The sequence below is a fragment of the Petaurus breviceps genome, unplaced genomic scaffold (assembly GCF_028583685.1).
Source record: "Petaurus breviceps papuanus isolate PSGF00001 unplaced genomic scaffold, PetGlider_PUasm1.0 175, whole genome shotgun sequence".
Lineage (NCBI taxonomy): Eukaryota > Metazoa > Chordata > Mammalia > Diprotodontia > Petauridae > Petaurus > Petaurus breviceps.
Window position 1 is genome coordinate 5,503,246 of NW_027185764.1, and position 17,217 is coordinate 5,520,462.

The 17,217-nt window shown below is 41.0% G+C and overlaps 1 protein-coding gene across 1 annotated transcript in view; it reads left to right on the top strand.

Annotated features, from left to right (window-relative positions):
- Positions 1-17,217, top strand: part of GABBR2 (gamma-aminobutyric acid type B receptor subunit 2) — an 861,105-nt gene that overhangs the window by 721,008 nt on the left and 122,880 nt on the right. The window contains exon 13 of the mRNA XM_069084611.1: positions 2,747-2,869. Within this exon, the coding sequence (XP_068940712.1) occupies positions 2,747-2,869 (123 nt within the window). The remainder of the gene's footprint in view (positions 1-2,746; positions 2,870-17,217) is intronic.

Genomic DNA, 17,217 nt, shown 5'->3' on the forward strand with positions numbered 1-17,217 from the left:
TGGGATTGTCAGCAATCTACAAACTCTGGTTATGATCTCTCGTTCACCAGGCTCTCAAACTATGGCATTTTACTCCAAATAAATATCATCTTCATAGATTTAGAGCTGGAAGGGAATGTTAGAGGTCGCTGAGTCTAAGACCCTCATTTTATAGTTGAGGAAACAGGTTAAGTGACTTGCCTAGGGTTATACAGCTAGGAAGCATCAGAGGGGAAATTTGAACCTAGGTCTTTCTACCTCCAAGTCCAACTCTCTGTCTACTACACCACACTGCTACCTACCGACATAACTTGGCTTCTGTATCCTAGAGGAAGTCATGCTTCCCTGCTTTTGTCCCAGTGAAGGCCCAATGAAGACAGTACTTTTGTCACTGATCAGGGCAGCAATCTGTACCTATCTGTAGAGAACAAAGAGCCTCAGAATGGGCAACCAGCTCTTGCTTTCTCTCAGACAATGTTAGACCTTCTAAATCGTCCTATTCACATTTCTCATTTTACAGGAGAGAAAATTGAGGCGAAAGAAGGGAAAGGACATTCCCATGGTTACACAGTTATTGAGTGGCAGAGTCAAGATTTGAATCCTGGTCTTCTGAGTCTATGGACAAGGGATTCTTATCCCCCTGGATCCATAGGGGTCAATGAACTTGGACGGAAAAAAATTACATCTCAATTTTTGCTAACCTATAACCAAAATCTAGCATTTCCTTCAATTATAAAATTTTTTTTGAAACATTATTCTGAGAAGGAGTTCATAGGCTTCACCAGACTGTCCAAAGGATCTATGCCACACACCCAAAAATGGTTAAGAATAGAGGTGTGCTGATAAATGTTTAACAGCTAGATTTCTGGGGAAATAATATGCAACACACTTTTAAAGCATATTCTGCCATATTGACATTTTCTCTATCCCTTTCTTAGGTCTACACAATCATCAAAATAATATATCAAGGGGGTGGCTAGGTGGCGCAATGAGTAAAGCACTGGCCCCAGAGTCAGGAGGACCTGAGTTCGGTTCCAGCCTCAGACACTTAATACCCACACACACAAAAAAACTAGCCCTGTAACTTTGGGCAAGTTACTTAACCCCAATTGCCCTCCAAAAGGCAAATAATAATAATAATATATCAAGCCCTGATTTGTAACCTTTACCTGTTTCTAAAGTGTAAATGCTCACAATGACAACTTAATAATTGGCTGGTCCAAGCTGGCCCCAGCATACCCCAGGTTAAGAACACTTTTGCTTCAGACTCTCTAAATTCAAAGTCTCTTTCTATTACACCATGATGCCCCTCTCCATTGATGGAACAACCCGCTCCTAAGTGGGTGGGGACCTAGTAGAAATAGAATTGGATAGAGAATCATGAGGTTGGAGTTTGAATCCTACTTCAGAAACTTACCATCTGTGTGATCAGAGCCAGATTCCTCAATCTCTCTAAGCCTTAGTTTTCCCCATCACTAAAATGGAGTTAATGATACATAATCCACTTCCCAGAGGTTGTCATGAAAAAAGCCCTTGATAAATCTTAAGACTCTGTTTAATATGTTTTCATCAATGATGTCATCAACTCTTCTAGGAAAACTGAACTTTAGCCTCAGTTCTGCCACAAATTAGCAAGTCACTTAACTTTTCTAGGACTTTTTTCACCCATAAGATGGGGTTTGGGTGGGAGGAAAAGAAGGAAGAAAAGAAGCATTTATTGTCTCCTGTGTGTCAAGTGTCATGCTAAGCTTTGGGGATGCAAAGAAAGGTAAAGGCAGTCCCTTCTCCTGAGGAGCTCACAACCTAACGGGGGTGACAACATGCAGACATCTGTGTGTGAGCTCTGAACAGAACAAATGGAAGATGAGCAACGGAAGGAAGGCGCCCGAGTTAAGAGGGATTGGGAAAGACTTCCTGTAGAAGGTGCGATTTTAGCTGGACATTGAAGGAAGACAGGGAAGTGAGGAGGGAGAGATGAGGAGGGAGAGCATTCCGGGCGTGGAGGACAGCCAGCGAAGATGCCCAGAGCCAAGTGATGGAGTGTCTTGGGCAAGGAACTGAGAGGAGATCAGTGTACCTGTCTTGAAGAATATGGAGGGAAAAGAGAGCAGGGGGCAATGTGTAAGAAGATTGGAAAGGTAGAAGGGTGGGTGCCTAGGTTGTGAAGGGCTTTGAACATCAAACAGAAGAATTTATATGTTATCCTGGAGATGATAGGGAACCACTAGACTTTATTGAGTGGGGTTGGGGGAATGATATGGTTGGACCAAAGCTTTAGATAAGTGCTATTATTATCCCCATTTTACAGTTCAGGAAACAGGCAAACAGACGTTAAGTGACTTGCCTAGGGTCACATAGCTAGTAAGTGCCTAGAGTCACATTTGAATTCAAGTCTTCCTGACTCCAGGACGAGAACTCTTTTCACTGTGCCACCTAACTGCCTCTTGGGACATGGAGTACATGGTTACTAAGGCCCCTTTTAACCCTAATCTATGAATCTGTAAATCACCCTTTCAAATAAGGCTGAAAATCTCAAAGAGAAGGATACCAAGAATCACTAGAGACCAGGATACAAGTGCTCAAGTATGTATGTACACCATTTCTCCTCCATGTCCCAGTCTACTTTAAAGTGAAAATGTCAAAGGAAAAGAGAGAAGTTGGGTTCATAGAGATAGTATTTAAACAACCCATAGTGGGTCACACTCCTTCAGCTACTATAGGGAAACCTCTAACTCACCTCTCCCTCTACTCTTACTTTTGCCTGCAGATCATTAAAGATCAGAAGTTGCTGGTGATTGTTGGAGGGATGCTGCTGATTGATCTCTGCATCTTGATTTGCTGGCAGGCTGTGGATCCTTTAAGAAGGACAGTGGAAAAGTACAACATGGAGGTAAGTCACCAAATGTGTGCCTGACTCATCATTGCCCATCACTCTCCTTCACTCTTCTCCACTTCGGAGTACAGATATACCCAACCAAGTGGAATTAAATTATTTCCTAGAAACACACCTTTAGGGTTAGCTAGTTTCTGACTCAAGTCAGTCACCTTGGCAGAGATCTGAAGGGTATAACAGCCACATGGGACATCACGGTGGGATTTTGCTGCAACATCTTACTTGCATTATTGTAAAGCAACAATATCCAGAGTGATGTGCAGCATGGAAATCTGCTCTTTATAAAGGAGAGTGCTTCTTAAATAATCCAATGTGAATTTTCCAGAAGGGGAGTAAAAATATAAACAAATTTTATCTCTATTCTGAATAAATTTCTGTTTCTTAGTCTCTTGAAGACTGGATAAACCTGACAGCAGAAGGGAATTCTGGGCTCTGTGCAAGTGTTTGTAATAGATGCTATTGTTATAAATAATAGATTATCAGGATGCATTAGCAGATTTCACAATAAACTCTGCTCCATGCTCTCCAGCCTATAAAATCAAGACTGAAGGCAACTACAGGAAAGGTCGAAATTGGGTCATTAATTCAGTTATTTAGTACTTTGGGTAGATGCAGTAAAACCTGGTTTATTTAGATTCTACTAATTTGAATTTTAGTGTAATTCAGATGAGACTGGGATGAATTTAGTTATACCTAGTCCATTAAAAAAAGGGGGCATTCTAGATTAATTATTACTATAATTAATTAATTAATTATACTATATACAATTAATACTATAAACAAAAGGTCTGGATGATGTTTGAATTTCTTAAGAGAACAAAGACTTTTCAAGCTTTAGAATCATTCATTTACACATCATCAATTGGCATGCAGATTTCACATTAAAGTAAGTCTCCTGAGACATTCTCCTAGGGTATGGTTCATAAGACCATAAGTTTTGAGTTGGAAAAGATCTTAGAGTTCATCTATTTTTCCTACTCTCTCATTTTACAGAGGAAGAAACTGAATTTCAGAGAAGTTAACTGGCTTATTCAATGTAATACAGACAATACATTGTAGATCCAGATGTGAACCTAGGACTTCTGACTTCAGATCCATTTGTTAATCTATTTCCAGTTACTGTAGAGATTTAGAAATGGGGGGAGGGGTCTGTTCCTTTTTTGTATGTTTCTAAGTGTTGTCCCCATATAGAATTGAAATAATGTTAAACCAATATGATAAATTATCCTGTCCTTCAGATTTTTCATTCATTCAGTCTTGTCTCATCCCTTTTTTGCCCACCTGCTTCCCAATCAAATTTGTCTGCATTAGGGAGGTTTTACTTTCTTCTGAAATTCCATTTTCTCATGCATGTGAGAATATACATTTGATTGTGCTACATAGTATATGAGGCATATATATGGGAAAGTATTCTGAATCTTGTTCATAAACCAAATTCTATGTGAAAACTGGAACACTTTCATCTTACTGAGGCAATTAGGTAGCAAAATGAATAAAGACCTAGGCCTGGAGTCAGGAAGACGCGAATTCAAATCTGACCTTAGACACTAGCTGTGTAACCCTGAACAGGTCACTTAACTTCTATTTGTGTCTAGTTCCTCAGCATGGGGATAATATCAGCACCCACCTTGCAGGGTTGTTGTGAGGCTCAAATAAGATACTATTTGTTGATTGTATCATACTGAACATTCCTTTTGAAGTCATGCATTATATTTGTATATCATATACAATGTGTATAAACATATATATGGCATTATAAATTAGAATCTCACCCCCCCAAAAAAAATGCATAGCTCATAGATCATTTGGGGCAAAAGGGAGGGAGTTAGTGTATCTATCCAGGCAAGAGGTGATTAAGGAGAATATGATTTTTTTTGAAGGGGGGAAGGCAGGGCAATTGGGGTTAAATGACTTGCCCAAGGTCACATGGCTAGTTTTTGCACTAAGTGTCTGAGGCCGAATTTGAACTCAGGTCCTCCTGACTCCAGGGCCAGTGCACTATTCACTGGAGAATATGATTTCATATAGCAAATATGCTTCATTCAAATCTTAAGTTTATGCAACCTGATTAGAAGTTACAAAGTTAGAAGAATGATAACCAATACCATTTTTAGATTATGTGGACAAAATGGTGTGAACTTATTCATTCTCACAACAAAAATGTATTAGGCTCTTAATGTGCTCAGAGCTCTGTGCTAATTATGAGAAATGAGAAATTAATTAAAATGAGAAAATAGTTTAGGTAAGATATATCCGTTCCCCCATGGAACTTACAGTCAGGTAGAAGATAAGGTATATTGATAACTGTAATATACATTATGTCAAAAGTATATAATCCAGACTAGGTACAGAGGACCCCACCCGGGGTAATACTATAAGGGAGGGTAGACTAGATCCCTAAAAATTTCAAAAACCAACAAAAAATAGAAGAAGGGTTATTTGATTCTTTACCAGCCCCGGGTTCTTTTTCTTTTGGGAGGGGAGGAGAGTGGGGGGGGGGGGGTGTAAGGAGGAAGGAAGATAGTGTTGAGGGTAGAGGGAAGGACTGGACTGGGTATGCCCCTGAGGAGTTGGTTTGACTATTTATGGTCTTATCAGTGGGGAAGTCAAGAATTTACACCTTGTCTAAAGATTTCACACTTTATATTAGAGCAGAAGAGGGGCCCCTCCTGTGGCATATCTGGATATACCATCTGGGCATTAAAAGAATTGCTATGTGAGTTCCAGAAGGGAAAATTTTAAAAGTTCCTAAAGGATTAGGGAATAAAGGAAGAGATATTTGGGTTATCCTAGGTGGCACAGTAAATAGAGCACTGGGCTTGGAATCAGGGAAACTCTTCTTCATGAGTTCAAATCTGGCCCCAGATACTTACTAACTCTGAGACCCTGGGCAAGTCACTTGACCCTGTTTACCCCAGTTTCCTCATCTGTAAAATGAGCTGGAGAAGGAAATGGCAATGCACTCCAGTATCTTTGCCAAGAGAACCCCACATGGGGTCATGATGAATCAGACACAACTGAAAAACAATTGAACAACAAGGAATTCATTAGGCAAAGAGGATTCCAGTAGAAAATTCCAGGCATAGGAGCAGCTAGGTGGCACAGGACCTGAGTTCCAATCCAGCCTCGGACACTTGACACACTTGCTAGCTGTGTGACCTTGGGCAAGTCACTTAACCCCAATTGCTTTGCCTTACCCCCTCCAAAAAAAAAGAAAAGAAAATTCCAGGCATGGAGAAAGTATATATAAAGGCCTAAGGACTGTTTGGGAGATGGAGAATATACTGGTCTGACTGAAATGTATTTAACAAAAATAAGCTACTGCCAAGCCTGAGATTCTGAGACCCTGGGGCCCTCTCTTTCTCCTCCACTAAGGGGCCTTTCTATATATATTAGGTAACCAGGTTCATCCGGTGGGAGCCTGGCTCCTATTGAAATGGATTAGGTTCTTTTTCTAACATTCTTTGGTACCATCACTTCAGAGGTCCTTGGAAAATTACTTAAACCTTAGATCTGGGTCATTTCTAGAGCCTCTCCAAAAAGTAGTGAGTACTAATGTACACATTATACAATACAGATCAGACACATTATACAATACAACTATTTATTTCCTCAACACAAAAGAAATGCTTAAAATAACAAAGATCCATAAGCATGCATTGACAGAAACTTAATAAGCAACAGCAATAACATAATACTGTTATATTCTCCTGGGAGCTTAATATTTTAAAACATCGAGACATGATGCAGTTCATAGGGCTGTTAAATATTTTACATTTCACCTTGGTTCTACACAGTCCGTACAGTCACTTCTTGGTTCAGATCTTCTAATAAAGCAGCCCAAGATCCAGAGCCAGTGGCTATCTTGTCTTCTAGTGAGCCCATTAGGGATATGAGGGACACTCCCAGCACTAGATCTCCGGGTCTCTCCAGCTCACAAGGTGAGTCCACCTCAGGATCATAGCTCAGTCACCTACGATCAGGCAAAGGGACACAAAGCAGAAGAGGTGGCCGGAGGTCCAGACATAAGCTCATCTAGGCAGGCCTTTTCTCTAAACTGCCATATGAGAGCAGTCGCCGTCCTGCAGAGTTGAGAGAAAGGAGAAGCCTAGCAATGGAGAGCAGAGGGAGTTGAAGAAAGAGGATGGACCAGCAGCTGCCTCTCCTTTTTAAACTAGTGAACTCCATTCTTGGGGCTAAGGGAATGATGAGGGCATGGCCTCATTATCCTGGCATTCCTGCATCCTTTAGCAGTGACAAGATGCATGGGGTCAGCCAGATGCAGGCAGGGCGGCTCTGTGCGTGCCTGAGGTTTACATTACCCACAGAATATGTCATTTGCATTACACATAGACTATATGGAGAGGAGTAATACCCATCAACCTTTGATTACTAAGCACTACAGTAGGCCCTGGGGATTCAAAAACAAAAGTGAGATAGTTCGTGCCTTCAAGGACCTTAATATCTATTTAGGGGAGACACAACCTGAATGGATTTGCAAATAGATATAAGTATATACAAATAGATAGAAGGAGGTAGGGGCAGGAGAAACAGGCAGTTGGGAGATTGAAAAAGATTTCATGCACTTGTATTAGCAACCACACCAGCACACAGAAGGGCTGCTAGCACAGGTTATTTGATCTGCTTTTCTTTTTCTTTTTTTTTTTTTTTGCTTTTTTTGGAGGGGATAAGGCAAGGCAATTGGAGTTAAGTGGCTTGCCCAAGGTCACATGGCTATTTTTTTTGTGTGTTAAGTGTCAGAGACTAGATAAGAACTCAGGTCCTCCTGACTCCAGGGCCAGTGCTCTATTCAATGTGCCACCTAGCCGCCCCTTGATCTGCTTTTCTAAAGAAAAGACAGCATTAAAGGGGTTAATGATCTTATTTTAATTAATAGACAGATAAGTAGAAAAAAGTGAGTATCCCAGAACAGACAGGGCTCCAACTGTCTGAATAAACCACCTCCATACACCACCAGATGGAGAGAGCACAAACCTCTGCGTAGTTGGGGCCCTTAACAAACAGTTACTCAGAGTTCCATCCAGGGAACAAAAGGTCCTTCTCATGGGCGAGCCCCCCAAGTAAAATACCAGCCTCCCAGTATATATAGTTTTCAGAGCCAGAAGGCACCACAGCCCTCCCAAATCAGTGTCTAATTAGCTTAGTGCCAAAAGGTGTGAAAGCCTTCCTACAAGCAAGCCTCCCCTAAGCAAGCTCCTCCTTAGGCAGGTTCCTCCCCCAGTGGGCTCTATGTGACTCAGGACATGTCACAGCTGTGAAAGCAGGAAGACCTCCGTGACTGAAATGCCTGTGCACCTTTAGGCCTGGGAACATGGCTCCTGTCCCAAGGGAAAAAGGAGACACGTGGTCACATAGGCCTATGAATGGACAGGGAGGATCTTGCTATTCCATTAACATTACAGTACCATATAAGGTGGCCCTTGAACTGGGTCATGAAGAAAAAACAAAGGCCTTCATTCCAGAGACAGGCCTGGAGATGGAAGCTGGAATGTCATGTATGAGGAATAGAAAGGACAGTTTGTCTAGACCACAGTGAAGGTAAAAGGGACTAGTATGTAATAAGGCTGGGCAGGTAGGCTGGAGTCAGGTTGTAAAGGGCTTTGGATGCTAAAAGAGGAATTTATATTTGATCCTGGAAATAATAGGGAGCCCTTGAGGTTTATTGAACAGAGGAGTGACATCAGACCTGTGCTGTAGGAAGATCAATTTGACAGTTGAGTGGAGAATGAACTGGAGTGGGGAGAAGTAAGGAGAGAAAAGTAGGGTGGTGACAGATTGTGGGGGAACTTGAATGCTCAGCCAGGATTCTGAAGATACTAACAGTATCTCCTTTGGAAATTTCTCCATGCATTCTTTGGTCAGGTCTCACTTTTTAGTTTTGCCCGTTCTGCAGGTTGGCATGGATACACATTATTTTTGATCTGACAGCTTTGTTCGTTTAATAGAGTTTCCACAATGCACTTGGTAACTTCAGACTGTTGTTTTCTCGCACATGCCGGCTGTTAGGGGGCAGGTCTGATGCTGGCACCCTGCTAGTTCAGGAATAGGGAATTAAAAGGCATTTGTCAATTAACAAAAGGTTTACTCAACCCTATGGATATACAATAAGGGTATGAAAACACTTAGCTTCTATAGATTTGACCCCCTCTTATCCCCATATGAAGGCACATTTGGTCAACAAGGCAGGATGTGGGGCAATCTTTAGACATCCACCAAGTTGGAGGGGCCCCAACTCAAAACAGATGAGACTTTCTATGGCCTTAGGTGACCAGGAAGCTGTGTCAGGAGAAGCCAAGGCTGATCAGGTCCTGGTGACAACTTTGTTTCCTTTTAGGAAAAAAAAAAAGCCTTGTTGCAAAAGAGGAGCCTGGTGGGTATTGTTCCTTTCATACCATATTAGAACACAAAAGTTGTTTTCTCAATTCACATATAATAAGAAGAATAAAAATGATAACTTACATTTACATAGTAGAGTAGATTAGATAAAGCATTGAGTACTCACCAGGTGCTGGGCAATGTGGGAAGTGTTAGGCATACAAAACACAAGCAAAAAGGACAGACCTTGTGACCCAGAAGCTCCATTCTGCTGGAGGGAGACCACACATGAAAAGGCAGAGGAAGGCGTGGAGCAAGGGGTGATGGGGAAGGTACCCATAAAGGGGCAAGGGGGAAAAGTCTGGAAAGTCAGGAGCTGAGCTGGATTAGGAGTGTTTATGTCTGATGTGGGCAATTCACCAAAAGGAAATTCTGGGGAGGAACTCGGGGAAACGAAGGAAGAGGCTGCGGGAATGGAGGCGTCTCCAGCTTGAGAAGGCAGCTGGTGTGGAGGTGGGAAAACTCTGTGGAGGTGGGAAAACTCCATGTAGTAGAGAAAACACTGGACTCAGCTTCCAGAGACCTGAGAGAGCACCCCAACCCTGCCTGCTTGGAGCCGTGGGACCTTGGGAAGTGCTTTTGTCCCACTTAGTGAGACTGAGTTTCCTAATCTGCAAAATGATGATCTCTAAGGTTCCTTCCATTCGTATAATTCTGTGTCTGTGATCTGTTATCACTTTCTCTCTCTCTCTCTCTCTCTCTCTCTCTCTCTCTCTCTCTCTCTCTCTCACACACACACACACACACACACACACACACACACACACACACACGGGTTTGTTTATACACAGTCCATATTTACTATAGGTTAGTGAATAAATAAATTGGAGGGGGAGCCCCCACCATCAGGGGATGGGAGGGGAGTGCCCTAGTGACATCACAAAGAAGTAAAAGTTTTTAAAGAATGTCTCCTAAAGAGATTTCCCTTGGTCTTTTACAGAGTAAAAAGAGGCTTGTGTAACCTCTTTTCTTTGTTTTCCCTGAGTCTTCTGATCAACTGGGTACTTTCCCTGCCCCGCCTCAGCCTAACTCTCCTCACGTCTCAGCTGATTAGCTCAGTACCCAGTGATTGCTTGCCCTAAGGGTGTCCGAGTGTTTTCAGCACTGGGTCACCTGTGAAGCTATCCAGATGTGTGTGGGCTGTGGGAATTTTTCATTGTTAACAGTGCTGAAGATTTATCTATTAGTAATTCAAAAGATATAAATGTTTTATCAGCAACACAAATGCAGTGCCAAAAAGAACCAATTTAATCGATTTTATTTGTACAAAAGTGCAGAGGTTTTGAGCTAGATGCTGATCAATTCTGATCAAATCCATTAGCATATTATTATTGAACAGACTAAATTATTCTTGAGACCTGAAGGATGTGTTTAGTCAAGCACATCTTGGTTCTACCTTCAGATTTACATGAGTGATAATGGCTTGTAGCAGTTTTATAAAATGGTATCAATGATTCACTATGCCCGTGGGAGCCAAACGTTGCCCAGAGTTTGGCCAGTTAAGCTAGAAATTTCAGGTGTTTGGACCTTGTTGGCCCACCTTGCCCTTTGTGTTAGCTGTGCTAACATCATGTTTTAACTGACCAGTTCAGGTCAAAGACAGTTTAAATAGAAATCTCTTGACCTACACCCAGACGTCAAGTGAATTCCATTTGGAGTCCATGGACAACATGTTGAATGCCAAAGGTCTAGTTCAGAGGTCAGCAACTGAGGCCCATGAGTCAAATCCATCCTTCCACATGTTCTCGTTTTATATTTTAAAGCATAAAACTCACTCACCATACAAAAACAGGCAGGAGGCTGGACTTGGCCCATGGGCCATGGCTTGCTGATTGGCCCCTGGTCTAGTTGGTTGATTGAGACTTCCACAGCAGTGCTGCTTTTCTTTAATCACTTCCATATATTAATAATTATACTTATTAATACTAATATTATGCTAGTAACATCCTACTTCCCGACATCCCTTGCATCCATCCCATCTTCTGTCCACTCAGCCAGCCTCTCCCTCTCCCTGTGTTCAGGCCAGAGTCATCTCTTACCTAGACTATCATAGCAGCCTTCTAATTTTTCCTCCAGGCCTCCAGTCTCTGCCCTTGCCAATCCGTCCTCCATAGAATGATGCTCTTAATGTGGATATGATACATCCACACACATTCAAAATTCCTCCATGGCTTCCTATTGGCCCCACGGCACAATACAAAAAGAAAGCCCTGTGTATTTATCCTGTGTCTAGCTTATTTGTATGCAGTGCCTTGCATGTCATCTGCCACATTCGAGGCTGTGTGCTTCTTGTGGGCAGGCACTGCTTTTTGCCCTTCTTTATGGCCCCAGCATTTCGCACAGTGCATGGTGCATGTAAGTACTTGACTTGACTTGACCCTCTGATTTAAAGCTCTCCACAATCTGACTCCCACCTAAATTTTCAGGATTTGCCCATATTATTCTTCCATGCTTTTTTTTATTTTGGTTAAACTGAGCTGCTAGCTGTTGCCTATACTTAATATTTCATTTTTTGCCATAGAGTGAACAGCCCCCCATGTTTAAAATATGTTTTGTCCTCACCTCTACTTCATGGAACTCCTAGATTCCTTCCAAGCACAGCTCAGGAGTGCCACCTCCTACAGGCAGCCTTTCCTGATTGCTTTCCCAGACCTTAAGTTATTAGCCTTCTCTCCCTCCTAAAATTATTTTACCTTACTTTGTATATGTTTTATATTTATTTACATGCTATACTCCCTCCAGTAGAATATAGAATCCTTGAGGACAAGGACTGGTTTGTTTGTTTTTGGAGTTCGCAGGGTTTTTTCCCAATTTTTCCCTTGAACCCACTGGTTCAGGGTATACCATAGGTGCTTAACAAACGTTTGTTGAATTGAAATTAATTGAATTTGATTTCACATAGACTGCTGACAACAAACAACATAGACATGGAGTCTTTACTAACATTTTACATTCCTGCTTGATTTGGGGACATAAACTTGGTCTCACAATTACTAATTGATCCATTAATGTAAAATCAATTTGGTTCACCCTTACAATTACTGTCAGCCTGTGGGCATCATTATTGATTCATCAGTTACCAGCTAGCTCATTCTACTCCTGCCCTAATGGAGTCCATGGAGAGAACTGGAATTGTATTTCTGAGATTACAGCTCCTCTGGACCCTGTGGTTCACCCAATCTGATCAAATATTCTGTTGTTTTCCTCTGTTGAACAGTTGAAATAAATGACATGTGTTAATATATCTTTTGGCTTCAGTGAAAAGTATTTTAATTGTTATTCTCCTTGACCTACATTCACATTTTTTTATTCCCTTTAAAGGGAAGTATTTGAGATTCGACAGTTCAGTATAACAAACATATTAACAGAACATTACGTAGGTTCTAAGGGAAATACAGAGTTTAAGTAAGACATGGGCCTTGTACTCATGGAGTTTACAGTCTTATAGGGACAAATGCACTAATATCTAGAGCAAAACATGTTATGTCATATCCAAGGAAGAGAAAGACATTACTGATAATTCAAAGAAGTTTCCCTAGAAGAGATGGCACTTGGCTAAGGAATTCAGTAGACCTAATCCACAGTATACATGAAGACACTGAGGGCAAACACAGGACTTGTTCAAGGAGTAGAAAAAAAAAAGTCCAAATAATATATCCTTTACATCCTCAGTTACTAAATATATTACTGTTAGTAACCTTTAATGTCTTACAGTGCCATTGGGTTCCAGGTAGTTAGCAGAAGAGAAAATTCTGTGAGACAGTAAGATCCTTGAGGTCAGGCTATGTGCTCTCTAAACTCTCCCAGAATATAGCACAGTACTCAGTACACTGTAGATGCTAAATAAATGTTTGTTGAATGGAATCAAAATAGTCTAAATCCTGTTGGGAGTCAGACTATAGAAAGCTTTAAATAAGAGGGTCAACTCTGGAAGCATTTACAAGTGCTTATTATGTGCCAGGTTATTTTAAAGGGTATGTGTGTGTGTGTGTGTGTGCTATTATATATATAAAAGACATATGTGTATATGTATATGGAGAGAGGGGGGAGAGAGAGAGAAAGAGAGAGGGGGAGAGGGAGAGAGAGAATAGTCTCCCTTTGGCAGCTTAATGAAGCCTATGGATCCCTTTTCTAAATAATGTTTTTATGCATAAAATAAAAAATATAGGAATTCAATATGGATACTCAATCAGTTTAGCCCACTGTAGCCCAGAACTCCTGAGCTCAAGAAATCCACCAGTCTCAGCCTTAGGAAATAGGAACCTATTTCAATTATATTGAAATATGGTGATTTAATTTATTTTTAAAGACAAGTTCATGAATCTCAGGTGAAGAACTCTTGGTTGAGAGTATGGCTAGAGAGCCATCCTTGGGATCAGGATGCCTTAGTTCATATCCTATCTCTGACACATTCTGTCCATGTGACCCTAGATGAATTACTTAACCTCTCACTGTCCCCAAGCAATCTTTGAAATTATAAATTGCAGAAGTTGCTGAAATGCAGCGGTAAAAGAATTTTCCTTATTGAAGCTAACTATACCAATGAAATCACAGGTCCAAAGTAAAAAAAAGCAAAATTTTCACATGAGTATCTAGACTGATTTGTCAAGGACCTATAATTCTTTCAGGATGGAAACTTCCTATAGATAATAACCTAACTGTAGTTTGAAGTGTTAGTTACCTAAGCATTCGAATTTGTGACTCATCTATGATCACACACTAGTTAATGTCAGATGTGGGATCTTGGTCAGACCTTCCAAGACTTCAGGTCTATCACTCTAGCTTCTATATATAATAGAACTGTTTTCATAGATGCATTTTAATAGAGTGTGGTGGCACACACCTGTAATCCCTGCTGCTGAGAAGGCTGAGGTTGGTGGATCTCTTGAGCTAAGGAGTTCTGGGTCACACTGGGCTAAACTGATCAGGAAGCCACACTGAGTCTAGAATCAGTATAATGTGACCCACAGAACAGGAAGCTACTAGACTGTCCAAGTTATGACACATTGGCCCAGGCTGGAAAGAGCACAAGTCAAAGCTTCTGGGCTAATTAGGTGAGAAAGCAAGACACTGTTACACACTATCTAGACACATGTATGTACTTGTATGCATACATATGCATATATAACATGTATTTTATAAATATTATTATATAAACAAATATAATAAATATATCAGGAAGGGGAGATGGAACAATGTGGTGGTCCTCTATCTCTCCGGAAAGAACAGACTGGTGACTGTCATTTCACGATACTGGCACTCCCTCCAAAGGTATAGATCGTAACCCACCTATAACTGCCCATCCTGTGTGATTCTTTTCCATGTCCTTCCAGAATCCTCTAATAGAGGGTATATCCAGCCTCCCAGAGGACTTCCTCTAAATCAAAGGATCATAAGCTTTTATGGATCGTGCACCCCTTGGGCCACCTGGTAAAATCTATGTTGTTCCTTCTCTCATTAATTATTTTAAATTCAGAATTAAAGGAAATGCTCAATTTTAGAGGTTAGTGAAAATAAAGATGTAAAACTTTCCCATCCAAGTTCACAGTGCACACACACACACACACACACACACACCCTTGAAATCTGTCAATGGACCACTTAATAAGGGGATCTTACCCTTATTCCAGGCACTTTAAAATTCTGTGGATACCAGTGTGACACTCTTCATATATCATCCCTAACTCTCCTTGCCTAGTTTGGCCCACCTACTCACACATTCCCTAGATGTTGTCTCTTATGCCATGATGTGTATAAAGAATCATTATTAATCTGCTGAAGCCTATTTGTACCTACCATGTGTTTCTGTAACCCTTTGTGCTTTCTGTAACTAGGATTTTTCTGATAACTGTGATGTTGCATGATTCACAGTCACATCTCATGGGAAGGCTGGGTGGCGCAGTGAATAGAATACTAGCCCTGGAGTCAGGAGGTCCTGAGTTCAAATCCGGCCTCAGACACTTAATGTTTACTAGCTGTGTGACCTTGGGCAAGTCACTTGACCCCAATTGCCTTGCCTTCCCCCCTCCAAAAAAAAATGCAGTCACATCTCATCATGAGGCAAGTATGCATGTCATATGTATACATGAATATGTGTGTATTGTGCATATGTGTAGTGTGCTTCAGTACGTGGCATTTGTGTGTATGCATGTGTATTCGTGCATGCATTCGCGCATGCTTGTGTATTTGTACACAGGAAGCAGTGTGGCACAGTGAAAAGAGTCTAGATTTGGAGTCTAAGGACCTGGATCAAAATTTCAGCTCTGACATTTACTACCTATGTGACTTAGCCCAAGTTACTTAATTGGGCCTTATCTTCCATACCTATAAAATGAAAAGGTTCAACTCTGAAGTCCATAAAGTCTCTCCAAGCTCTGAATCTATGAGAGGCTAAGTGATTCTCAAAACCAGAAGGACCTGGGTTCAGATTATGCCACTGACCCATACTGGCTGTGGGCAAGTAAGTTACTCTCTCAATGCCCCAGGCAACTCTTAAGTAACAGAACAAGCTGATCTGTAATGGTAAAGGGAGTTTACTACTCATCACCAGGAGTTATCTACCCTGATGAAATTGCAAGTGTGGATCCCCAGATTTATATAAGTACATACAGACAAATATACGGCAGTCATTCTCCCTCCATGGGGCTTGGAAAAGGATTTTCTTAATAGAATCCTAGAATCAAGCAGCTCTGAAAACATAAAAGTTGTCATAATAAAGAAAAATTAAAGATAAAACTCTTTTAAAATCTTTGGGAAAACTATACTTCCTCTGTGATCCCCTGCCTTCAAAAAAATAACGTGGCTCTGAAAAAGTGCAGCTCAAAAGGTTTATTTCCAAAACAAAGAAACAAGACAGCAAAATGCCAGTAGGATAAACCATCCTCCTGATTAATCCTGTGCCTCTAGTTTTACATAAAGCATTATTTCAGTCCAAAAAACTCATGCTAATCTATGTTGATTGGACAACTAAGTCAGTTATTTGTTCTGAAATAACTTAATTCAATTTAACAAATGTTTATTAGGTACTATGGTTTAGGGCATTGTGCTTGGGTCTGGGAGAGCTACAGAGATGAAGAAGGTAGTCTCTTCCCTCCAGAATGAATATATGAATACATGAATGAATAAAAAAGCTGGGGTTTGAGAATGAAAAAATCCAAGAAACTTGACTGCTCGCGTGCCTTAAATGAGATGGGAATCCCCTCTGTTCTTTCCAGGGAGATGGAGGACCAGCAAACCTTATTAGCATCTTCCCTGCCCCTATGCATGAAAGACCCTTGACACTGATACCTGGCCTGCTGGTGTAACCTAAGGACCCCAGGACCTTGCTATCTGCACCAAGCACTGCACCCTTAACATCACCAGACCCAGCCATATGCCTTGCAGCTAAATTTTATTCTTTATGTGTTGTCTCCCCCAATTAGACAGTGAACTCCTTGAGATCAGGGTTGCTTCTTGTACTTCTGTTCCCAGCATTTAGTATAATTCTTGGCACATAGCAAATGCTTTTTCATTTATTTATTTAAAAAATTTTGCTAAGTGTTTACTAGGTTCAGAGCTCAAGTTTACATTCCAATTATGCTATATTGTATGGCTGCCGATTGTAGATCATTGCAATCTCTGCAGAATCAAAATCAAAGGTGACCCAAAGGGTAAAGTATAGAATAATGATGGGCAAAAGTAGATGCAACATATTAACAATAACTTGTATGCCAAAAGTTGTATAAAAGACAATGTATGATTGGGTGGGCAGCAAATGTAGGCAGCACATATTCACAGATGGATGCAACACAAATTACAGGTTAAGTGCAAAGAAGAGAGCCATTTAAATGGCCTTGAGAAAGTCAAGAAAGGAGAAATAACTTCCAGCTGTGGAGTCAGGGAAGGCGTCATAGGAAGGCAATACCTGATTCGGGTCTTAAAGATAGGGATTGGGGCAGCTAGGTGGTGCA